This window comes from Pogona vitticeps, chromosome 1 (assembly GCF_051106095.1).
Source record: "Pogona vitticeps strain Pit_001003342236 chromosome 1, PviZW2.1, whole genome shotgun sequence".
Lineage (NCBI taxonomy): Eukaryota > Metazoa > Chordata > Lepidosauria > Squamata > Agamidae > Pogona > Pogona vitticeps.
Genome location: NC_135783.1, coordinates 247,789,308 through 247,814,332, shown reverse-complemented (window position 1 = coordinate 247,814,332; position 25,025 = coordinate 247,789,308). Strand labels below are relative to the sequence as shown.

The following is a 25,025-nucleotide window of genomic DNA, read 5'->3' as shown; positions in this document are numbered from 1 at the left end:
AGATTGGTAGCATGTCTTTTGTACCTCTGGAGATGTAAGCTGGGCCCAGGTTTAAACTGTGGGCAAGGCTGTCTACACTATTGTGCCATTAATAGGATGCTTCTGTCTTCTCTTTCTCTCTCTCTGTCTTTTACAGTTGGGTTCTGTGGCCTGTTCGCCTGTAGACTGTATTGTCTTTTGTACATATCCTTTCCATCCAGAAGGAGAGTGCTGTCCAGTTTGTCATGGTAAGTGCTATATTCCTTGGCTCTCCTAGATAATACTTGACTTTTCTTTTATTCTTTATTTATTTACTACTTTATTTCGTATCAATTTGTTATTGAATGTCTTATGTAATGTTTTTGTGTTATTTTATTGTTTTTATGTCATATTGGAAGCCGCCTAGAGTGGTCGTATAGACCAGATGGGGGGGATACAAATCAGATCGATCGGTCGGTCGGTCGGTCGGTCGGTCGGTCGGTCGGTCGGTCGGTCGGTCGGTCGGTCGGTCGGTCGGTCGGTCGGTCGGTCGGTCGGTCGGTCGGTCGGTCGATCGATCGACCGACCGACCGACCGACCGACCGACCGACCGACCGACCGACCGACCGACCGACCGACCGACCGACCGACCGATCGATCGATCGATCAATCAATCAATCAATCAAAATAGTTAGAAATCGACTTATAAAAATCTAGGGCAATTTGTGCAATATAAGAGGGAATCAACCTGACAACATGTAATTATTATTATTTAATTGTGCACTGTAGTATGGCCACATCTTGGAGGGGAATAGGTGCATGGCTACAGCCAGTCTGGTTTCTACTGCAGGAGAATTATGTATGTACATTGGATTTTTGCTTTTAACCATGTTTCTTAATTCTAAGGATATAGGGAGGCAGAGATATGACTACTGAATAGTGCTCTGAAATGTTCTGCATATACTCATGGGCACACAACATATTTCTGAGGAAGAATTCTGAAGAACCCCAAAAGGTTTTCTACTCTTGGTTTACCAACTGATCATTAGGCCCACTCATTGCTGCTCTTCAGTATTATACATGGGAGCAGTGTCTCCTCTTTTTTTTTAAAAAAAATGACATGGTTTTATTGACTGTTCTAAATCCAGAAAAAGGGTCAATTCTGTGTGAAGTGCAAGCAAGCAACTGTTGCATGGATGGTAGGGAAGAGGGAAGAAAGACATGGATCAATGTGAAAGCTTCATCAAATGGTTCACTAGCTCCATGCTTTAGGGCAGCATTCATCAAACCTGCTACTTTTCAGACATTCCTGACTACAAATCCCACCATCCCCCTGGCAATTAAATTTTGTGGTTTGGGGGAGCTAGTGTGAACTGCATGAAAACTTAGTTTGAAGTAATAAGCAACAAAATGCCACCAGGGGGACCATGTTGGCTGCAGAAACATGTGCTATTTTCCTCCTACATTTTCATTTGAAACTTATACTTTAGGCAAGAACTCTGTTGCTTTTACCTGCATGTGGTACAGAAGTTGGGGAAACTTTGGTGGCTAATTGGCAAAGTGTTAATCCCACAACCAGGTACACAATCAATCAACACATGAATGGCACCTCCTCAAATAGCCCCAGTAATCAAAAGCAACAGGATTCAGGCCCTCATGTTTAACTTACTGTTCAGTTTCATGAATTTAAAAAAATATTTACCCACTACTAAAGTTAATCTAAATTACTGTACCTTATAGGATACGTGTGTATCCTATAACTGATATTATAACAAACTAGGTATTTTGTTCTAATGTTCCAACTGGTGCAATTGATAGCAGGGGGCTTACAGTCCCTTTTCGTCTCCCTGTGAAAGCTTTCATACTTCGCTTATATTGATGTGCAGCATTCAACATCTTCAGTTTTCCAGCTGTGAGTTATATTAGTATTTTAGTGCTGGATGTATATCTGAGTATATAAAATCCTTCTGATATACAGTATCTCATATGGATTCAATAGGACTCAATACAGTGACTGCTATTATTAAATTATATTTTGCGCTGGCTTTGTTCCTCAGACTGCAATTACAAAGGAAGGAAAGTGGTGAATGGACACAACTTTGCACCAGAAGGTGAACCCTGCCTTAATTGCACCTGCCAGGTGAGCTGTGAGGCTCTGCAAACATAGGATGATCAAGCAATAATATAGAGAATGATAGTCTCCCTTCAGCCTCTCTCCCCCAGAATTATCTCCCAGCCATTACATTTTCCAATGATCTCTTCTAAGGCTAACAGGCTTATGCGTTTTCAATATCAATCTGTTATAATCCTTTAGGGAGACCAAGTAATTTGTAATTTATTAGCAACTTAGAAAATAATAAATGAGTATCTTTTAACTAGCTGTCTGGATAGCCCAGTGGTTTCAGTATCTGGCTGTGGAGCCAGAGGTTGGGAATTCGATTCCCCATTGTGCTTCCAGCAAATAGAGCCAGTTTGTGTGGCTTTGAGCAAGCTGCACAGTGCCAGAGCACCCCCAGAAAAAAGGGAATGGTAAACCACTTCTGAATATTCTCTACCTGGAAAACTCTGAAAAAGGTCGCCATGAGTCAGGAATGACTTAATGGTGCATGATTATTACTATTATCTTTAACTAGAGTTCCAATATCCAAAATATTATTTCAGCTCAAGCATGAAGATGCATGCCAACCAGGCTGCCCACAGGGCAGTGCAATTCTAAACATGATAATAGCCTGCTTCAGGTTGAAGACTTCGTGCTGAGTGAAGCTGTAGAAAGCCTCTCCATGCGGCTACCTACCCTCTTTCCTCCTCTTTTGTATGCTGGACGATGAGATCAAATATCCATGTGTAATTTAACCAGTTTTTTTTTGTTACATCCAAGCATGGGTGTCAAGGGGAACTGTGGTTAGTTTAAACATGGACAGAGAAGCTTTCACTCTTCCTTTTTAGTACATAAAGGCAGAAGAGATGCCGTAGCTTGTGAGCCTACGGCTCCCCTCAATTTACCCATGTAGCTGGCAAAATTTCTTGTTACCTGGCCAAAATTTCTCTGAATCAGTAAACATTTCTCCTGTGTTCTTTTCTATTTTCTCAGCTTGGAGAGGTAAGCTGTGAGAAGAGACTCTGTCCAAGCAATTGTGCTGAGCCCTCTGCTCCCCCTGCACATTGTTGCCCCAACTGCCAAGATAATGAAATTACAGGTAAGGATATTCTATGACACCCTACAGAATAAGCAGGGGCCATTCAAGTGTTATGTTTCATTCCTCCAAAGTCATACATATCACATAAAATAATGAATTACAAAGCGATACTACCATGGCTCCTGCCAACCTAGCAGTTCGAAAGCATGTAAAAATATGAGTAGATAAATAGGTACCACCTCGGTGGGAACGTAATGTGTCTAGTCGCGCTAGCCATGTGACCACAGAAACTGTCTTCGGACAAACGCTGGCTCTATGGCTTGGAAATGGGGATGGTCACTGCCCCCTAGAGTCAGACACAACTCTACAAATTGTCAAGGGGAACCTTTACCTTTACTACCATGGCATCTCTCTTCTCAATGGTGTAGGGAAGCTGCTTGCCTGTGTCGTGCTGAAGAGACTCCAGGTGCTTGCAGACAGAGTCTATCCAGAATCACAGTGTGGATTTTAAGCTAACAGATCCACCAATGGCACGGTATTTCCCCTCAGACAGTTGCAGGAGAAATGTAGGGAACAACGACAGCCACTCTTTGAGGCCTTCATAGATCTTACAAAGACCTTTGATTTGGTTAGCAGGGACGGCCTTTTTAAAATCCTTCCCAAGATTGGATGTCCACCTCAACTCCTTAACATCATCAGGTCCTTTCATGATGAAATGAAGGGCACTGTAGTTTTTGATGGCTCAATATCAGATTCCTTTGACATCCAAAGCAGAGTGAAATAGGGCTGTGTCCTCCTGCCAACCATGTTTGGGATCTTTTTTGCTGTCATGCTGAAGCACGCCTTTGGAACTGCAACAGAAGGTGTCTATCTCTGGACTAGATCAGACGGAAAGCTCTTTGATCTCTCTAGATTGACAGCGAAGATCAAAGTCCAGCTGAAATGCATGCGGGACTTCCTCTTCACCAGTGATGCAGCTGTTGTTGCCCATTCTGCTGAAGAGCTGCAGCAACTTATGAATCGTTTTAGTAAAGCCTGCCAAGATTTTGGATTAACAATCAGCCTGAAGAAAACACAAGTCATGGGCCAGGGTGTGGACTCACCTCCCTCTGTTACCATCTCTACACAGGAATTGGAGGTTGTTCATGATTTCATGTACCTTGGCTCAATGATCTCTGACACTCTCTCCCTAGATGTCAAGCTGGATAAACACATTGACAAAGCAGCTACCATGTTCTCTAGGCTCACAAAGAGAGTATGGCTTAATAAGAAGCTAATATACCAAGATCCAGGTCTATAGAGTTGTGTCCTGAGCACACTCCTGTACTGCAGTGAGTTCTGGTGGACCCTTTGTGCACAGCATGAGAGGAAGTTGAACACATTCCATATGCATTGTCTCTGACATATTTTGGATATCACCTGGCAGGACAAAGTTCCAAATAGTGTAGTCCTAGAATGAGTTGGAATTTTTAGCATGTATACATTACTGAAACAGCGACGTCTATGAGTTACATTGGCTTGGGCATGTCTTGAGAATGGCTGATGGTCAGGTTCCAAAAGATCTCCTGTATGGAGAATTAGCACAGGGAAAGCACCCCAGAGGGAGACCACAGCTGCGATACAAGGATATCTGCAAGCGGGATCTGAAGGCGTTAGGAATGGACCTCAACAGATGGAAAACCTTGACATCTGAGCGTTCAGCCTGGAGGCAGGCGGTGGTGCATCACGGCCTCTCCCAATTTGAAGAGGCACTTGTCCAGCAGGCTGAGGCAAAGAGGCAGTCCTGAAAGCAACAAAACCAGGGAGCTGGACAGGGGACAGATTGTATTTGTCTTCAGTGTGGAAGGGATTGTCACTCTCGAATTGGCCTTCTCAGCCACACTAGACGCTGTTCCAAGACCTCCATACAGAGCACGATACCATAGTCTCTCGAGACCGAAGGATGCCTACAGAGCAGCATTTTATTCTATCCTACGATAGGTGAAAATATTTGTAATTGTAAGACATATCGTTACTAAAAGTGTACATTACGAATGTTCAGGAAACAAGAGGCAGTAATTTCCAAATAAGACAATTTGTTTTATTTATGTCCTACAGCTCAGACATTTTTAACTTTTAAATTGGCTCAAAGCTCACATCCCATCCTTTTTCCAAAACTCTGTTGAAGTGTAAATGTCTCATGGAGAAGATGAAGGAACTGATTTCTTTTTGGCTGTATCTGTTGCTGACATGGTCTGTGGTCTGTCTCGAGTAAATTCTCCCCACTCCTGCAACTCAGGCATTTCGTAACTTGTAACATCTTAACATTGGCTCAAAGGTGCAAGATTTATCATAAAACTTTTTAGGGTGATAGGATATTACAAAACAACAGGGAATTTTGTGGCACCTATAATAATTAGTTATGGCACAAGCTTTAATGGACTTCATTTCTTCCAATGTATGGAGCTGTACCCAGGCTTTCCCAGGGACAAGAAGTGCCTGGAATCCTCCATTACCATTTGAGTATATATTTGGCCTGCTTTTTGGAGCACTGCAGAGATGGAATGGTGCATTCTTGAAGATGACAATCAGACAACAACGTCTTTGCTGGAGTGCACCAGCCTGTCCCCAGAGGGTTCCCACTTGCACCTTTCTGGCCCGTCCAAAGGGATCTGCTTTTTTTTTTGGTGCTGCTAAGATTGCTCTGGTTTAGATTGGTTTCAGTGCATCTGATTGCTGGAACTGATCCAAAGCAAGCGCTCCAGATTGAATTTGTGAGTACTATCATGAGGTGCTTAATAAGTGAACTACTTCTGGATTTTGGCAAATTAATTACTTTCCCCTGCTTTTTGACTGTTTATAGGCTATTGCTGATGTGCTACATCAGTTAGAATTTTTTTAAAAAATATTTTCTTTGGTTGAGAAAGGTGGTGGTTTGGCAGTGGGCAGTTTTGTGACCCGCTCTTTAAAAGCAGTTGAAGAAAAGATTTTTGGTTTTGTATTTTTATAACTGATGCATCACATCAGCACTAGTCTATCTTAAGTGAAACAGTTATAAAGTTTTAAGAAAAGTTTTTCACTTCCCCTGCCTTCTGTCAAGCAGGGGAAATAATTAATTTGTGAATATCCCCAAGTGGCTTGCCTATTAAGCCACTCCATGATATTGGCAGGAGACATTTCTGTGTGAACAGTTGGGCTTGATTTAGACCATTCCAAAGCAGTTCACACTAGCTAGTGTAGCCACATCCTATATATGGAAATCTTTACATGTGATACACAAGAAAGAGGCAGTTTGTGTACATATGTGTGTATGTGTTTATACACAAACAGTGATCATTACAGATTGGGATTTGTACAGTCTGCAGCACAGTCTGTAAACAGAGGGTTTCCTGGAACATTTCAGAATAATCAGTGCTCAACCTTATGTACAATTCTTTTACACCAGATGACCTGACATCGCTAGAGAATAGCATAACCTCTTCTCAGTTTGAAGATGGGGAATCAAAGACAAGATTGCAAGCCTTCCGCTCCATGGCCTTGATGTCTAACAGGAACTGCAGCTATTGCAGCACCAACCTCACCGTTGCTACACCGAGTCCAGAAGCTGACCCTGCAGCACATAATAACATAAGTGCCTTGAAGACTCCACCTGTGAGCCAAACTGCATCGGAGCACATTGAGGCTCGTCAAACCAGACCAGGAGAACATGACAGCCTGCGTCTCAACAGACCACCCAGTGCCAAACCTCCTCCTCCTTGGTTAGGACGATCTGTGACTCCTCAGATGAAACCAGGGTCTGCTCCGCTGCTTCTAAACAGGCCAGAAAGCATGGGATCTCCTGCCATCAGAGCAAGTGACTCCTCGTCCACTCATTCTAGTGTTCCTTCCCTCGTTACAAGGACAACTGGAGATACGGTGGCATCCACTGATGTTCATCCTTCTGCTCCCCTCATTGTGGGTAAACTGAGAAATTCCTTAGCTTCCCTCTTTCAGTTATCAGAGACCCACCATCTTCCTTTGCTACCTCCAGAGGAAACTCTTTCCCCTTCAGCCAGTCCTAATTTAGCCTCTTTGTCTTTACAAGAATATCTTGGGAGCCCATCCGATAGAACAGGTTCACCCTCTGTGGGCCCACAAATGGTGGCGAACAGTTCAACATTGCCCCCTGGTGGTGGGAATAACCTCAATGGCTCTGATCCTTAGGGAGGGAAAGCTAGGCTTATTTTGAACAGGAGAGTAACCACTTTAACCTCATGGGGGGGGGGAGAGCCCCGGTGCAAGTAAGGTTGCCACTAGTGCTGTGAGCTGGCCCTGCCCCAACCTATCCCTGGTGATACCCACTTTCTGTCTTCTTGGAAAGGAGGTCTTCTAAGTGTTGAGGATACAAGGCCTAGTGTGCTTGCCTGACCTATATTTTTGGCTTCAGAATAAAGCAGGATGTTTTCTGTGCAATCTAAAGGCTGCAGCAGAACCCCTCTGGGATGCAGAAGAAGGTGAGCTACTCCTAATCTGTCTACTTCTGCTGCTTTTTGTGGCTCAGGTTTGCTGCCAGCAAATGAAGTATTCCCTTGTGCCCAAAAGCACATAGTAAGTCTTCTAACAACAGGTCTATCTAATATCTTATTGGTGCTGCGTGACTCATATGAAAATTTCAGGACTGATCACTTTGAAGGAGAGTGGCCAGTTCCCCTTTGAAATCAAGGGTGCTGCCAATTCAGCAACGTTAAAAAAAAACCCATATGGTGCAGATTTGTTGGTGCATCTGAAATGGACTGTAATGCTAGAGCATTTCCACTATAGTCCTTTCTCATGTTGGTACCAGATCTATTGACATGATGGAGATTTGAAATTCAGATTTCTAGTATTCTGGAGCTAGATATACATGAACACCATAAATGTACCATTTGTGATATGCAGAAGCAAACCATGTGCTTTTTTTAGGTTGAAGGTCATTTTTCATTTGGAAGCCAAGAGGGTTAAAAATTAAAATTCTAAAATTAAAATTCAGTGTTCTTTGTTGGGCATTTCTGGCCTTTATATAAAACCAGGATTCCCTGACTAGGAATCACAGTCGTTGATTAGGTTTGGGGCTGACGGACATGTACAGAGTGCAGTCACATTCACACAACATCTTGGAGCCACTCTATCCAGGCTTTCTGATCTCCCACAGGCCAGATTCATACAGGCTTCATTGTGTACTGGTTCTTCCACTATCTGATAGGCAGCTGGAGACCAACAAAGGCTGTGCCTGCCATTGCTGAGTTCTGGCCATCAGTATACATACAGATTATTCACAGAGGAATGCTTCTAATCTTTTTCTTTGGCATTTCTTATTCTTCTGGTTTGGTGTTCATCCAGATAGCTACCATGGGGAGGTCTTCTCTTCATTACTGAAAATAAAATATCTCGGTTATAGTGATTCCCCTATAGACTCTTTGTTGATAAGAAACCCAATTTCCCACAATCCTTTTGTGCATTGGTGAGTTTGCTTCATCTTTTGTGTGGATTCAGGAGACTGAATATTACATGGTAGCTTTCTATGGTGCTGGATTTCTCATGGCTTTTACAGATATGTATACGTTCACTTGACTAGAGAACATATATGTGTGAATTTACCTTAGATTGCTATGCTTTGCTGCAATGTGTCAAAATGAGCTCCCATATTTTATGTGCATATGTGTTTATTTTGCTGTAACACTTGGATTTTCCAATGCATTGAAGATTTCTTTTTGAAAAATAATATTTTTTTAGAAACCAAAGCTTATACAAATAAATTTAATGTGAATTTCCCCAGAAATGGACTTGAAAGCATCAAATGTCCAAAGTGAAGAATTATAACAATTGCTGCAATGATTAATGGCCAAAATCCTGTTTCTTAGCATAGTGCATAATTAAATTACACTATGGCCAGCTCATTGAATCAATGGGGACTTGGCGAGTCAACCCCTCTGTAAATCCTTTTTATTCAAATACGGCCATTGTAACTGTATCTTATTTTAGCATAGTAAGTCACAGAGTTAAATCAAGGCAGCTTGCAGATGTGTTAAATCACCAAATCCCCATTGATTCAATGGGCCTACTCTCGTGCAATTTACTACATGAGGCAACAGGATTTTGGTCAATATATTGTGTAGGATGAGACTGAATGTCTCTCTGGAAATTTCGAATTTTGGACTGTGTGTGTGCCTTTGATATGTTCATACGCTCATTTTTGAAAAGACATTTTGTTTGTACAATAGAATAGAACTCCCAGATGTTTGCTGGAGTAACATATCTCAGAAACTGACAGAACTAGGTCTCCAAGAAAAATAATCAGAGTCTCTTAAAATGCCCAAATCAGTGATGTGATCCTGTTAAGATTACACATGTTTTAAGTCCATGATTATATGGGGACTAGTTGGAAAAAACTCATGGAATGGGTGAATGGAAGTTGTGTTTGTGTCACCTGATCTTGAGACAATGAGAACATTCAGAGAAGAATAAAGATAAAGAGAAACTAAAAGTGTGCTGCTTAGGAAAGATGAAAACGTAATAGGAGAAAGGCTTCACTTTCCCATTGGTGATCCCCAATCAGGATGCTATATACTGTATTCAATCTGTGAGAAATGAAGAACAATGTGTTTGCTTTTATATTCTTTTATTCTACTGTTATTAATATTCCAGCTCTTGAGGATGTGACATAGTGACTAAATTTAGCTCAAGGAAGTGAAGGCTGTTCTCAAGGAGTCGTTTTGCCAGGGGACGTTTTGCCAGTTCATGCAACGGAGGCCAGAGCGACCTGGTTGTTTGCTCTGTCAAAGACAACGTAGTACAGACGGATGAAGACATCTCCAAGGATCCAGAGCTCACCAGAATCAGTGGGGATACTGATGCTCTCAAAGGCACTTTGACAATAACCATTGCTCTGAAACGAGAGATAACAGTATAGAATGAATTGTGGTGTCTCTATACCAGTCAGATAATGTGAGTAGCATTATGAACATAGATGTGCTTGGACAGAACATCCAGATGCTGGCGCACTATTGGTGAATCAAACCAGGGCATGTGTGAAATCTTCTGAAATGAAATGAGACACACAGATGCATACTAGGCACTAATCATCTCCTCATCACACAATTTTTTCATTAAAACACTCTTTAATTATGAGTATATGTAGCATGAAGACATTCGCTCCCTCCCTCCCTCCCTCTCTCTCACAAACATAGAATATACATTAGTTTTATATTATTACATTGATTAAAATCAAAATCACATTTGAGAATAAGGTAGTAAACTTTGATAAGATATTCCTTATTTAATAATAGTCGCAACGTACTGGTTGCAATCAGTGTTTGAGCCTTTGATAAATCTTGTTCCTAACTTGCTTCATTTTCAAAAGGATGCAACTCTTTTTCTTCACATACTACAGGAAACGTGGGGTATTGTGGAAATATTAAAGTAGGCTGGATAGATGGGGCTCGTTAGCCATGGAAGGCAGCCTATCTAGGAGAAGGAAAACTCTGATTTCAAACCTCTGCTGGCCTGTGGCTATATCCACTCATGGAAACGGCTTCAGGAGTTAACCGAGAGGCAAAATCTGGAGTTGGAGTCCCGAAGGCAGTTCGTGTCATTCTGCCAAGTCCTGCGATGTTGCTGGAACCAGTGGTATTGGCTCTTGCTTTTCCATTGGACCATGTCAGCAACGTGGAGAGGAGGGATCTGCTGCTTGGGTAACAGCCTATCCTCCATATTACTTTGCCCAGGCTTCATGCTCTGGAGAGGACACTCCTCGATACAGAACACGTTACCATGGTCTCTCAATACTGAAGGGTGCCTATGCTATGCTATCCAGCATCATCTGACATGAGAAAAAGTCTGCCACTAGGCTACAAACTATCAAACTCCTTTGTGCAATTGCATAGTTTGCTTCCTTTCTGAACTGGACTGTTTAATTTCCAGAGATTGATCTTCCACAAACATTTTTTTAAAAAAAATAATTTCAGGTGAGATGGACCAGAGGTCTTACCTGAAGAAGGTAGGCACTGGCAGGCACAGGGAATTCAATACCATTCATGGTGAAGACAATGTCTGGTAGGCTGTTCATGGCGCTGCAGCTGACGTAATACTAGTGTGAAGCAAAACAGGCAGAAGACAAGAATTTACCATATGGCATCATATTTTCAAACATAAGAGCTACGAAAAGGGTTTAGCTGCATGTTATGAACTAGGAATTACCCCAAATGGAATGACTGAAGAGAAAACTGGCTGGCTTTATTTATTCATGTATCTATTTTAATCGGATAATGTCTGAAACCAGCTATTCTTTGGCTTTTATGGTTCTTTCTTTTCGTACTGTAAAGCTTTCCACTTAAAGTTGTGAAAGCATAACACACTGTAGGCTGTGCACATAAGCCCAGTCAGTCATTGTATAATCACTTTCCGGACAACAGTCCCCAGAATCATTGGATCTCTTCTGCCTGGCAATTGGGTGACTTGTAGCCTAAAATAGGTACTTTCTCAAACTCCAGGCCCTCACAAAACAAGTGAAGACTGTATCTTTGCTACCTGGAACCTTTTGCTGCATTTTAACACAAAAGGAGAGATACCACAAAGCAGCAGAAGGATGTGTGAGTATGGAAGCAATCCCCATTTTGTTGTTTCTTTCAAGGGGTTCCCTTTGTTTTCTTCTTAGGAATACCCACTGAACCTGTTAAGCAGGGGAGGAAATGTATGAAACGAATGGGATAGCATCTAAACCACATGGGGGTGGTATTGGAGCATCTGTGTTGCCTAGTATAACTGACCTTGAAAGTGTGGTCAGAAATATCTGGGCAGAAATTGATTGATTGATTGATTGATTGATTGATTGATTGATTGATTGATTGATTGATTGATTGATTGATTGATTGATTGATTGATTGATTGGTATGGCCATTATGTGGCTAGCTTGTGCTAGAGTAGAACTAACATTTTTCTAGTCACAACATATTTTAGGCTACCAGGTAAGAAAAAGCAATACACTTCTAATGGAAGTCATTTCTTGGGAAAAGATGTCTAGACCTCACTCAATAACAGAACAGGTAATGATTGTACATTTCTTTTTCTATATTGTGACTGCCCATACAAGTCCTATTAAACCCCAGACAACTTCAGAGTTATAAACCTTTATATTACATTCCATCCTCTTCCTAGTCACTAGCAGGAGATCTTTGTACAGTGAAGAAAGTTAATGGGTATGAAGGAATAAAGGACAAATGCCAAATGCCCCATTTCCTTTGTCCACAACCTGACTTTATCACTGTCATCACAGACTCGAGTCAGATTTGGAATAAAGCCACATTTCCTTCATAAATCTGTCTACCTCCCAGTCCGAGATACCTCCGGATGTCTCTGATATTTATTTCCTTACCTCACCGTTGGAGGACTGGCTGGCACCAATGTAATATTGGATGTTAGAAATGCCGTTGGGGGGACCGGCCAGCAGGGAAGTGCCAGTGTCAATAATAGCTTGGCAGCCGCCAGAGCATGCGATGGACTGGCCATTCATGGTGATGCTGAAAGGAGAACAGCCAGCTCAGTGTGGTGAAAAAGAAAGCAGCCACGATAGTTTCCTCACAAAGGTCACCAGGAGAGAAAAACTCCCAGTGGTCCATCGATCATACAAGAACACATCTTCCATTCAGTTTTGGTTTTTGGAACAGATAGGATATAAATGTGTCATCTGTCCTTTTTTTTCTTGGGTGAAAATTCCTAGCTCCCTCCCTAAGTCTTTCTGTGAAACCCGTATGCATCCCAGCTTGTCATCCCACCCCATTCTGCACCTCATTCTTAACGGTAACAAAGTGAACCAGGGAGGTCAAGGCTGAAAATATGCCAACTTGGTTACCTGTCCAGAGTGATCTCCCAGTAGCTCTCTGAAGAGAGAGGCACCCAGTTGAGGCTTCCAGTATAATAGGAGGTATCAACACCACCAAACATGACAAAGCTTCCACTCTGTTCATCTCTGTAGGGGGAAAAAAGATAGGAAACTGTCTTGCACCATGGGAGACTGTTTGCTCCCTTAGTCCCATCTGGTTTGGTTCTCTCCAGTGTTACCAAGGGCCCCTTGCAATCAATCCCTACAGCAGTTTGGCCTGGGGTGGGTGGGTGAGGTCACTTTTTAGGGCGGCTTATGTATAGTATTAAAACAGAGTACAGTGGACATATTGCCTGGGTCACTGGGCAACAGTAGAGAGATGAAATGCTGGGCCAGGGTTGATTTTCCTGGTATGCATGTCTGTCATTCTAATGTGAAAAAGGATTCACTACCTAGTTGAATGTTCTCTAAAATTTGTAGATTTCAGAGAACATACTACATTCCACCTTGGGAAACCGTAGATTAAAATCAGACAGATCATGGTGATATCTAAGCCATTATGATAACAATGTTTATTTAATTAATAATCCCTTAAAATTAATTAATCCCTTAAAAACAAAAAACACAACACAACAGACTATCTTTTGTAGCATTGCAAAACACCTATTAAATCATGTAGACAGAGGGACTCAGGTTGTAAGAACTGGAGTGCAGTTAGTGCATTGCAAAGTCCAGTCTACAGACTTGTCCAATTCTCTGCCAAAATCATCCTTCAGATGGATCCTATGGAACTTGGTGAGGAATAGAATTAGCAGCCCAGTATTTTAAGATATAATTACTTGTAGTTCATCTTTCAAATGGGATGGTGGTGGTGGCGGCTAAGGGCCCACCTGTATGTCATCAGTAACCCATAATTGGAAGAGCTTTTCTTACTTATATTCCAAAATTAACAAGTTAGCAAGTTGTTTTGTTTGGGACTGGTTGCTGGGCCAGACGTGCCTTCATCATGCACCTGATTTCTCAGACATGAAAGAATGCCTTGATCATGTCCCCTGACTGCAAAGGGTTTGTTTGTTTGTTTCAGCTCTAATGACAGGTTACCTTTAACATATAGCTAGGCCTTTCTCTCTCTGGCATTGGGCCAGATCTCAGCCCCTAGAAACAAGTCCAGTTCTCTTTCTGCTCAGCTCCTAGAAATAATATGAGTGAGCCCCCCCCCACAAGCCCACTAGTGGTGAATGGAAGAGGCATACACACAAACTAGACTTACGAGCTTAGGTAGACGGAGAAGAGATCCTGGGACACCAAACCCTCACTCATCATGTTGTCAAAGACAGGAGTAGCACCAGAGGAGGAGATGCTGGGATAAGCCAGACCCAAGATGCCATCAAAGGGGGAGTAATAAAGGAAGCTGCCAGGCTCAGTCTCGCTCAGGCCAAAGATCTGGTTGGTGACAGTGATGCCTCCGACCTGGGTGGAAGGACAAGAGCTGTTGGGCACGTAACAAAACTTAAGCCAAAAACAATTCTAGTTCTTCACCGGTTAAGGGGTGTGGTGGTCCTGGGTAGCTGCTGTTTACATCACAACTACGACATTTTAATGCTACGGACTAGAAAAGAAAAAACATATTTGTTTTCAAGCTGGTGACACCTATAAACTGTACGTAAAATAAACTGTTGATAGTTTCAACAAGGAAGCAGATGCACACACAATCTCCAGTTTGTGGAGAGCTTCCTAGTTCAAATTATATACATTTTGTTTTTATATCCCAACCTGGAATTGTTGCTAGTTCAAAATCAGCCTTACTGAAACAAGCCAGAATCACCAATCATAGTTCAAATAAACCACATACTGTATGACAACACATTCTCAGGCCATGCTTCTCTGGGTTGCCACACCATAGGGGGCCAGAAAAGTTAGGCCTTCTCGGTTGTGGCACCAGACCTTTAGAATCGACTCCCAGTTGAGCTGCACCTGGCCTCCTCCCTGCCTACCTTTAATAGGTTGCTCAAAATCCTGCTCCGTACAGAGGATTTTGATGGCAACCTCAAATGAACTTGCCATCTGCCCTGCCCATCCAATCATGGGTTGATGTCCTTGGCTGGCTTGTCCTGTGATGTTGGAGCTGATTGCTTTATTTGTATTATTATCATTATCATTGTTTGTTTTAATGTTCCTTTTTTTAACTTTATTGACTGTTAACTACCCAGAATAGTGTTTTGCATTAACTCGGCAATATAGAAAACTTAAGAAAATAATAAATGAATGAATAAAAATATTGTAGATACTTTGTTAAACCTGGAAATGTTTGGTCAAAATCCCCTTCTCCTTGCTTTTATTGCTTGACTGGAAGTGCAACAGCAAAAGGCTTATTAAGCACCTAACAAGCTGAAGGGCACAGCTGGCTTCCGCTTAGACTGACTTGTGGCCTGTCACAAGTCGGACAGGCCACAAATTGATAGTGATGGCTTTACCATAAACAAGATTTAAAAGGGAGCCCAGCGTTGTCCCCTTTGCAGTCAATAACAATTCTGTACCTCCCAGGCCTCAGAGTGGATCCTACTTGTGTTAATCCACCCAAACCATGTTGCCAGCCATGTCATTTCTCCTACCCCCAGGATCAAAGAAGATGATAACAGGTCATATCATTAGAAGTTGGCCACAATTCTGTGGAGATTTGTGCCTGAGCCATCAGGATGGCAAAAGTTTTATCTGCAAGTTCTCAATCAGAAAAGAAGGAAAGAAAGCTGATGTGCAAGGTACTTGTATAACAGGAATTGAGGAATTTCAGCTATTTGCATTTTATAAGCTAGTAAGCCTCCATTTTTTCACATCCAGTTACTGTATATCCTCCAGTAGTTTACCTGGACAGTGTCATAGCCTAGGATTCCAGTCATGCTCCCAGTGCCATATGTGATGGAGACACTCTGGTCAGTTCCCTGGTAGGTGGAGGAACTCTGAGGGTTGAAGCGGTTGTGGTTTGCTGCAATGCAAATCAGTCAGTCCGTGAGCCTGTGGTCAAGCTTTATATCATCAATACAGAGATGCTGGAGTGGAAGCCACTTCAGCACCAGGCTCACTGTTATAAAAACTCTGTTCCCTAATCTCTTTTGCATGGAAAACAGTTGTATTGTAACTGATTTTCTTTCTTGTAAAAGAAAAATGTTTTGCTGGTACTGAGAAGAACTTCTCTCTAACTGGTACTTTAGATGCGGAGCAGGGCCACCTGGAACCCCTTCCACACACTTAGACTCTCCACACCCGAACGTTTTATGAATCCCCTAGAAAAACCCGTTTTATATTTCAACACTGCTTCCTTAACCCAGTTATTTTTTGCTGCCTGAGGCAAAAACAAACCCCTCCCCAAATAGGAGATCTTTCATTCTTAAAAAAGCAGTTGAAAAAAGGTTCCCCTTGACAATTTTTTTGTCCAGTCGTGTCCGACTCTAGGGGGCGGCGCTCATCCCGCTCTTCAAGCCGTAGAGCCAGCGTTTGTCCGAAGACAATCTTTTCCGTGGTCACATGGCCAGTGTGATTTAGACACGGAAACACTGTTTACCTCCCCACCGAGATGGTACCTATTTATCTACTCGCATTTGCATGCTTTCGAACCGCTAGGTTGGCGGGAGCTGGGACAAGCAACGGGCGCTCACTCCGTCGCGTGGATTCGATCTTACAACTGCTTGGTCTTCTGACCCTGCAGCACATGCTTCTGCGGTTTAGCCCACAGCGCCACCACTGGTAGTCAAATCTTTCTTACACTCTGGCAACAGGGCAATAGGCCAGGCTATGTGGCACAGAGTTGTGACCTCCAACATCTTCTAGTTGCCTTACAGGATCAGCTGTCTGAGGCGACTGCATAATTTTGCTTTATTATATCTGGTAGGTCCACCCCTGCATCCACTTCCCAAGTTCCAATGGCTATTTTAGGCAACAAGCTATATTGGTTTGCCCTCTCTTATATGTAGTGAGGAGAAGACAGATGAAAACATGAATAAAGCATAATCCAGTTACTTTCTATGAGCAAAAGTTTATGGACCCAACTTACAGCAGGCTGAGCTGGAACAATATACAGAAGGGACCCACAAGTTGGAAGAGCCAGTGTCAAAGAGGACAACAAATTCCTGAGGTGGAGTTCCGATGTAGATATTGCCGATGTACTCAATCTGTGGGGTAAAAATAGGGCATGATAATGAGAACACATAACTACTACTACACACAATCCCCGTAGAAGGTCTGAGGCTATAAATAATCTTTTTAACATAGGCATTAGTTTATCCAGCCTGTAGTCAAACACGTTGTGCAGGTATTTGAAACAGTGTCAAAACCTGCAAAATCTGTTTATTAAAAAAGAAAGCAGATTGAATTTATTTCATTCTATCAACAATCATGCCATCTAGATTTGGAGGTTGGGGGGGGGGGGAGAGCAGACTGTCAGTCTTCTATCTAATCTCTGTAACTGGTTTACTATTTTTTTAAAAAAACATACAATGAATAAAGTTCAACCTGTACTGCTGCTTTTCTGTCCTAATTAAAAAACCACTAGGATACCTTCTGCTTATGACCTACTATCATTTCCTAGCTTTGAAACTTATCCGAGACAGTAGATTGTGCTCAACAGTGGACTTGGGCGAACCCAAAAGATTTTGCTAGCCAAAGATGTGCAACAAAACAAAACAAAACCAAAAAAACAAACAAACACCCAAGTATGAACACCCTCCCACCATGTAAATGTACACAATACTCAAGGCACCTGCTGACAAAGAATAAATAACCAAATAAATCTTAAAAGATCAAAATAAAAATAAATCTCAGAATCAGCTCTCTTTACCTCCTGTGAATAAAAATACAGGAATGGCAATGGCTCTTGGTTTGTTATCATTTAATACCTCAAATCAACTCCCTGGCTTTCCCAGGTCACCAGAGCAGGGGTGGATTCTAGCATACTGTTTATATAGGTGAAGGAACAATAATTTTAGGAGTGATGAGCACTAGGCAAGGCCAGCCCATCAGTAAGCCAAGGTAGTTCTGGTATATTATTTCAGACATATCCTCCAAATTAAAAAATAAAACAAAACTCACATCCATATAATTTTCCAGGGGTTCAGCGGCCACTGCCAAGTTTTGTTTGGGGTAGTACTTTGAGCCCAAGTTGTGGTGATGTTTCTTCAGAAATTCGTCCAGCTTCCCATGTTCTTTAAGATTTTGCCGTAGAGATTTTCCTTTCCGCAGGGGGACCCTAAATGGGAAAGGATTAAAGGGAGAATGATGAAAGACAGTCAGATGCCAGAAGAAAGCCCTCTGGTCTTAGCAAAGCCTGCACAACATATTTGGCTTCAGGATTTTCACAACTGGCACTGTCATAGTCCTTGTTGATCCAGATCAAGAATGACTTCCGCAGACGGTTCTGGCAGAAAGAAGGCTGCTCCCGTCTAAAGAACAATAGTATTTTGGTACATAGATGCATATGGGGGGGGGGGGATGTTGCTCTCTCTGATGCCAACCATTAGAGAGAATGTTTCTTTAAATAACCTGTTGAACAAAGTATAGAAATAAGGATAGATAGTTCTTCTGAAGACTACATATTTTTTGCATATGCATGTGAAGCAAGTTGAAAGCTGTATACTTACTTGGTTACCAGGCACTGGCCAAGGGTGACCAAGCCCAGAAGAAAGAGCCACTTCATATTTTTTTTCTTTATCCCCAAGCCGCTGACCAAAAGGAAAGAAGTGCGGGTCCCAGCTTAACAGCAATACCACTGGGAACTGCTCCTTATATACATCTAGCACTGAGCCTTTCTTATCATCCTCCAATTCTGATAAGAAATGCAAACTTTTTTGATAAGATATTTCAAATATCCTTAAAGAAAAGGTTGGAGAGCTTTCCAAGTTTCCATTAGCATTAAGACCATGACCCAAAAGAGTGCTCATGTGACACCTGAACTCACCAGAACACGCTGGCATGAAGTGTCCCAAACCTTTTTATTGTCTGAACCTAGTATGAAATGTACATTTTCTTATTATATTACATCAATAGTAGAGGTAAGCAATCACTTTTTCCAAAATGAAAAGGATGCAATGAATTGATTACATACATTCCAGTTCTGAGCTGCAGAAAGTCTCAGGGGTACAACATTTATACAGGGTTCGGTTTCCTTTGGAAGTCTGACTCTACTTACCGGCATTTTTTAAAGTTTGCATTCATACAAGCTCAGCATAAATTGGAGGCTCATATCATTAACTCAAGCAGATGCTCCAAAGTCCATTGCTCCCTGTAAGATTTTAAGGGGATTCATTCTTTCCCCTATTTAACAACAACAACAGAAATAACACAATCAGAGCTATAAAAATGACAATATTAGGAACAGCATACATGTTGTGCAGATATTTAACAGATAATTACAGTTTTGCTTAAAACGTATATCTGTTATGTAACACCAGTCAATGTTTTTATAATTTTGATTGACTGTGCCTGGTATTTTTAATAATAATAGTAACATGTCTCCATCTATATACAGTGGTGCCTCGCATAATGAGCGCACCGTTTAACGACGAATTCGCATAGTGATCCGTTTTTTGGGATTGCTAATGCGATTGCATACCGATGCTTTCTATGGCCGAAATCACTTTGCGACGATCGGTAAGCGTTTCGCTTACCGATTTGTGCATAGCAATTTTTTTAAAACAGCTGATCGGTGGTTCCAAAATGGCCGCCAGATGCCCAAAATGGCCAAACGCAGTGTTTTCGCACCCTGCCCTCGCTTACTGAGGGCGTGAAAATGGTGGCCGGATGGGGAAACATCGCAGAACGGTGGGTTTTGGGCCCCATTGGAACGCATTAAACAAAGTTTAATGCGTTCCAATGGGTTTTACCATTCCGTATAGCAATGTTTCCCCATAGCGACAGTTAATCCGGAATGGATTAACCTCGCTATGCGGGGCACCACTGTATAGCAATGCAATTTAATCACTTACCTCAAAATTCTACAACTGAAGACTGAATGACAACAGGATGCACATTTCTGATAATAAAAGATCATCATAAGGACAATGAACCTAGTAATTATCAACCAATTACATGCCTTCCAACAATGTTCAAGCTCCTCAAAGGAGTACTTATAAGATCGATATATAATTACATAATTGAAAACTCACTCTATCCAACTGAACAGAAAGAGAACTTTAAAAAGTCAAGAGGCATGAAAGATCAGCTGCTTATTGATAAAATGTAAAATGGACGAAATGATGCTAAAGAATACAAAAAGATGAAAAACAAATCTTAACATGGTCTGGATAGGCTATGAAAATGCATTTGATTCATTGCCACATAGCTGGATTAACGCCTGCATAAAAATTTTGGAGATTAGTAAAAATATTCAGAGGTTCTGCAAGAAAAACAGAAAAACGGGAAAGTGTCTTAATGGACGATGGTGAAGAAGTTTGTGAAGTTACTGTCAAAAGGAGTATTTCATAGAGATTCTTTGTCAGTACTGCTGTTTAGCATCTCAAATATCCCCATGTCAATATTTTTAGATAAAACAAGATTGGACTACTGTATTTCACAACAAGCAGGAAAACCCAATAACCTTGGGTTATAACATCTGGATGACCTAAAACTATATGCAAAAATTCCACAGAGATAGAATCATTGCAAAACACAGTACGAATATTTAGTGAAGATATTGACAAATGGGCAACTCTTTCTATACAATGTGGCAATATCCAAAAACTAGATGGAACAGAATTAAAAATGGCAATATTATAAAATCATATAACATGATGAAAATTATAAATACCTTGGAATACTAGAAGCAGATATCATCTTACACAAATGTTGAAAATCCAATCAAAGCCATAAACACACAGGCAGCTCCAGTAATTAGATACACAGATGGAATAATAGATTGAACTCAAAATGGATTAGAAGAACCAGATAGAAAAACATGGAAAGTAATAAACATGCATCACGCACTACATCCAAAAAGTGATGTGGACAGATTATATTTACCATGAAAAATTGGAGGCCATGGATTACCACAAAAACAGCAGGTAGTAGAGGAGGGGGAAAAAAGCCTAAATGATTATACGGTATCAGTACAAGCAAAGAAAAATTACTTAAGGCAGTGAAAAAGGGGAATATTTTGAAAACAACAGAAACAAAGACATAATAGAAGAAACAACAATTTGAAAATAAATTGAACAGTTGGAAAAATAAACCATTGCATGGACAACACCTGAGAAATATTGATCATAATTTAGCATGGGCATGGCTAAAACCCTTAAGAAAGAAACCAAAGGCTTGATTTTTGTTGCACAAGAACAAGCACTCCAAAAACCATCAAGATGAAAGCTAAGATCCAAGGAATTAGTGCTAACAGCAAATGTTGTCTCTGCTAAGAAAAAGATGAAACTTTGTCACACCTCATCTGCGAATGTCCAAATTTGCACAAACAGATTACAAAATTAGACATGATTGAGTGGCAAAATTAGTACACTGGTCATTATGCAAAAAATATAACTTGCCAGCCTCCAAAAACCAATGGGGACATCAGGTAGAGAAGGCGTCAGAAAATGAGGAAGTCAAGATCTTGTGGGATTTCCAGATCCAAACGGACAGACACCTTGAACATAACTCACCAGACACAGTTGCAATAGAATGAAGAAATGTTTGGATCATTGACATTGCAATTGAAGGGGAAGCCAGAGCTGAAAATATTGGAATTGGAAAACTAACAAAACCTGGCAATTGATACATCTTGCTTGTGGATGAAGCACACCTGTAATCATTGGGACTTTGAGAACAATATAAACAAATTTCACACGGTATTATAAGCAGTTGCAGATCTTAGAAATAACACCATTGGTGCGACAAAAAAACAGCAATATTAGGAACAGCACACATACTGTGCCATTATTTAGAAGATACTTAGGGTTTTGGTTAAAATTTGAATCTGTTATATAATACCAATCAATGTTTTTATAATTTTGACTGATTGTGTCTGGTATTTTTAAAATAATAATATCCTGACTCATCTGACTTATGGGGACCCTTTCTATTGTATTTAGGTATAATCTGAAATTGTTTAGCATTCCCCTTTTCTATGAGTGCTCAGGACTATGTACCTTGCCCAAAGCTATATAGGCTGTTTCTTTTTCCCCAGGAAGCACAATAGGAAACTGAATTTGCAGTCCCCAATTCATTGAGCTAGCCAGTCAGTATAAGAAAGAATAAGTATGAATATTCCTTTCTTGAGAGTCCCCTGGACTGCAAGGAGAACAAACCTATCAATTCTAAAGGAAATCAAACCCAAGTGCTCACTGGAAGGACAGATCCTGAAGCTGAGGCTCCAATACTTTGGGCATCTCAGGAGAAGACAAGACTCATTGGAAAAAACCCTGATGTTGGGAAAGAGCGAAGGCAAGAGGAGAAGGGGACGGCAGAGGATGAGATGGCTGGACAGTGTCATAGAAGCGACCAACATGAATTTGACCCAACTCCGGGAGGCAGTGGAAGACAGGAGGGCCTGGTGTGCTCTGGTCCATGGGGTCACGAAGAGTCGGACACAACTAAATGACTAAACGACAATCATGTTTTTAGCCAATTTAGCTCTCACAAGTATTTCACCTTTTGGTAATATTTTCCCCCATTTCAAATATCCTTAAAGGAGAGGATATTGATACCCGTTTGTACCAACAACTGAGAGATGCCCATTGGCTCTGATGGTATCATGAAAATGGAGGCTGAGGTACCCCTGGGGTTTATTCTGTGAAAGTCATTGAGTTGAGTCAGGAGGAGTCCTTTGTGTCAGCACAAAACAATCAGGAATAAAGAGCACATTCATGATGTTATGAGATCTGGATTGGGGAACTAAAAATGAAGCTAAAAAGCAAGGCTTTATCTATCAGCCCACATACCACCAATAGTTTAAACCATATTGTTTACCTTCCAATTAACATTATCAGGGTCCTGACCTTCTAGGGACAAGCAAACACCAAGAATGTGGTGCCACTTTCCAAGGAGCTGGGAATGAAATGGTCCAAAGGCCTGAAACAACCTCCAAACGCATATCTGTTGCCTCTTTATCTTCATGTTTGAAAATGGTATTTTAAATAACATTTACCAGCTTTCTCCTGGTACTGTGGTTTTTGAAATGTCTTAATGTTTCAGTATTCATTCATCTTAACACACATGACCTCAGTAATACTTGCTGCGTTTTTTTTTTAACTGCAGTTTTTGGGCTGCTGGTCTCAATTGTATGAGGTTGGAATTGTTTTGGTTTTTTATAATTTCTTTCATTATAAATACTGCCTTGGGAAAATATTACCCTTAACGTCAGCCTAACATACATACATACATACATACATACATACATACATACATACATACATACATACATACATACATACATACATACATACATACATACATACATACATACATACATACATACAACAATCCTATGCATTTCACTTCTAATTTTTACCAAATGACATGGTGATCTTATATCTGGTCTATACCACTTCAGAGTACCACTTCACATGCCCCTCCATAAAAAGCTAGTTCATGCAGCAAGTGGCACTTTATTCACACATTTTGTATTGAATAAGTCATCAGACCATTTCAAAATTACATAGCAAAACATATAGATAAATGTATAAAATGATAATAAACAAGAATATATGCGCATGAAATTACCTTTAAAACAACTATTTAAAACAAACCGCACTGACACTCCAGGTAACCTCTTAGTGGTTATACCTAAGTAGTGAACATCTTTAGTGGCATACCTACAGCAAGGTGCCACAATGTAAATCGATCATGTTTTTTGTGGGGCTAGAATTGTGACAGTATCATATATCCGCAGATATGAAACGAAAAATAATCAAGTAAGTGTAATAACATGCATGGATCGTATTCAATTCCTCCAAAAACCTCCCATTTATTAATGTGGAATATTGTGCTTCTGTACCCATGGTTCAAAACAACAGGAAATGGTTTGATATTACTGCACAGTATCTTACCTGCTTTGCCAGCAAGAAAAGGAATGCCAAGTTTTACACCTCAAAGAGCAGCCTGAAAGTTGACAACACCAATGGCAGTGGTCAAGATAGTGTACAGGATACCCTCTTGTGCTCACTACCATTCACAGTGTGACACAGCACAAGGGAAAGTCCCAGAAGCTGACTGTTTTCAACCACTTCTTACCCAAACACAAAACAATTCTCACAGCTGTTTTTTAACAAGTAGGAACGGTCCTTTCGTTGCTCTACACTACAATGTTCCTGGCATGTTCCTGGCATGAAACTGCAACAATGTATCTACTCTGCAATGCTCTTGCTGGTAAACTTGTGCCACACACACTCATTGTTATATGTAAGTGTTGTTTTCTCTTTTGAAAAGGCTTTTTTGAGGATCAATATTTCAGCCCCTGCAGTCTCGATTCTTTCCAAAGATAGAAAGAAAAAGTGGGTTTGACCAACCATTATCTTTCAAGTTGATCAAGATTAGTCTTTTCAATTTGTATGAGCTATTTTAAATCTGGGGACATTTAGGGTTGCTTGATTCTGCACTGCTATAATGACTGAAAGAGCAAGAACCATCAGCTCTGTTGCATCTAGTGTGGTGTTGATCCACATTATTTTCCTATTTATTAACATATGCTATTTCTGAGTTATTATGCCAGCACCATAGACTAGTTGATGGGTTATATGTTATTTATTCAACGTTAGGGAGCAAAAAACCTTCCTAGCTATCTGAAAAGTGGACCTATGTTGGATTTTAAGGCCCTTAACATCATTATAAGACGATAAATAATGTTCTTTTTAGTCACATCTTAATAGGGTGTTTTTTTTTAAAGTAGGGCTTCATAGATGTGAGTCTTTAATTTGGCTTCACCAGTAAAATATATAAATGAATACCACATGTTGACATCATGATGTCTGGAAAGAAACAGTCTTGGCTTTACATGAAGCTTTCCAGTGATCAAACGTCCACTATTAAATTGATAATGTACAGCAGTGGTTAATTGTGCTCTCTGTTAAAACACACATTTTATCTTCTGTGGAATCTGGAAGCAATCATGGGTTCTTACAATGACTTTACCTTTTCTTTAGAGA

At 40.9% G+C, this 25,025-nt stretch overlaps 2 protein-coding genes across 4 annotated transcripts in view; one reads left to right on the top strand and one right to left on the bottom strand.

Annotated features, from left to right (window-relative positions):
- VWCE (von Willebrand factor C and EGF domains) overlaps positions 1-9,576 on the top strand; it is a 40,376-nt gene extending 30,800 nt beyond the window's left edge. For both annotated transcript variants that reach the window (XM_072985501.2, XM_072985500.2), the window contains 4 exons: positions 137-227; positions 2,016-2,098; positions 3,050-3,155; positions 6,520-9,576. In XM_072985501.2, coding sequence (XP_072841602.2) covers positions 137-227; positions 2,016-2,098; positions 3,050-3,155; positions 6,520-7,277 — 1,038 coding nt within the window. In that variant the 3' untranslated portion in view covers positions 7,278-9,576. The remainder of the gene's footprint in view (positions 1-136; positions 228-2,015; positions 2,099-3,049; positions 3,156-6,519) is intronic.
- Positions 9,577-9,694: 118 nt separating this feature from the next.
- LOC110078337 (pepsin A) lies at positions 9,695-19,213 on the bottom strand. Of its 2 annotated transcripts, none has more exons than XM_020792359.3 (9): positions 19,088-19,213; positions 17,992-18,148; positions 16,958-17,075; positions 15,774-15,892; positions 14,180-14,379; positions 12,940-13,056; positions 12,463-12,607; positions 11,080-11,178; positions 9,695-9,978 (listed from the first exon to the last, which is right to left on the bottom strand). In XM_020792359.3, the coding sequence occupies exons 1-9, from the start codon at positions 19,111-19,113 to the stop codon at positions 9,829-9,831; spliced, it is 1,131 nt and encodes a 376-aa protein (XP_020648018.3). In that variant the 5' UTR covers positions 19,114-19,213; the 3' UTR covers positions 9,695-9,828. The 2 variants fall into 2 exon arrangements, with proteins under 2 accessions (XP_020648018.3, XP_072841605.2); XM_072985504.2 differs by lacking the exon at positions 19,088-19,213 and adding an exon at positions 18,540-19,049.
- Between the last annotated feature and the right edge of the window lie 5,812 nt (positions 19,214-25,025).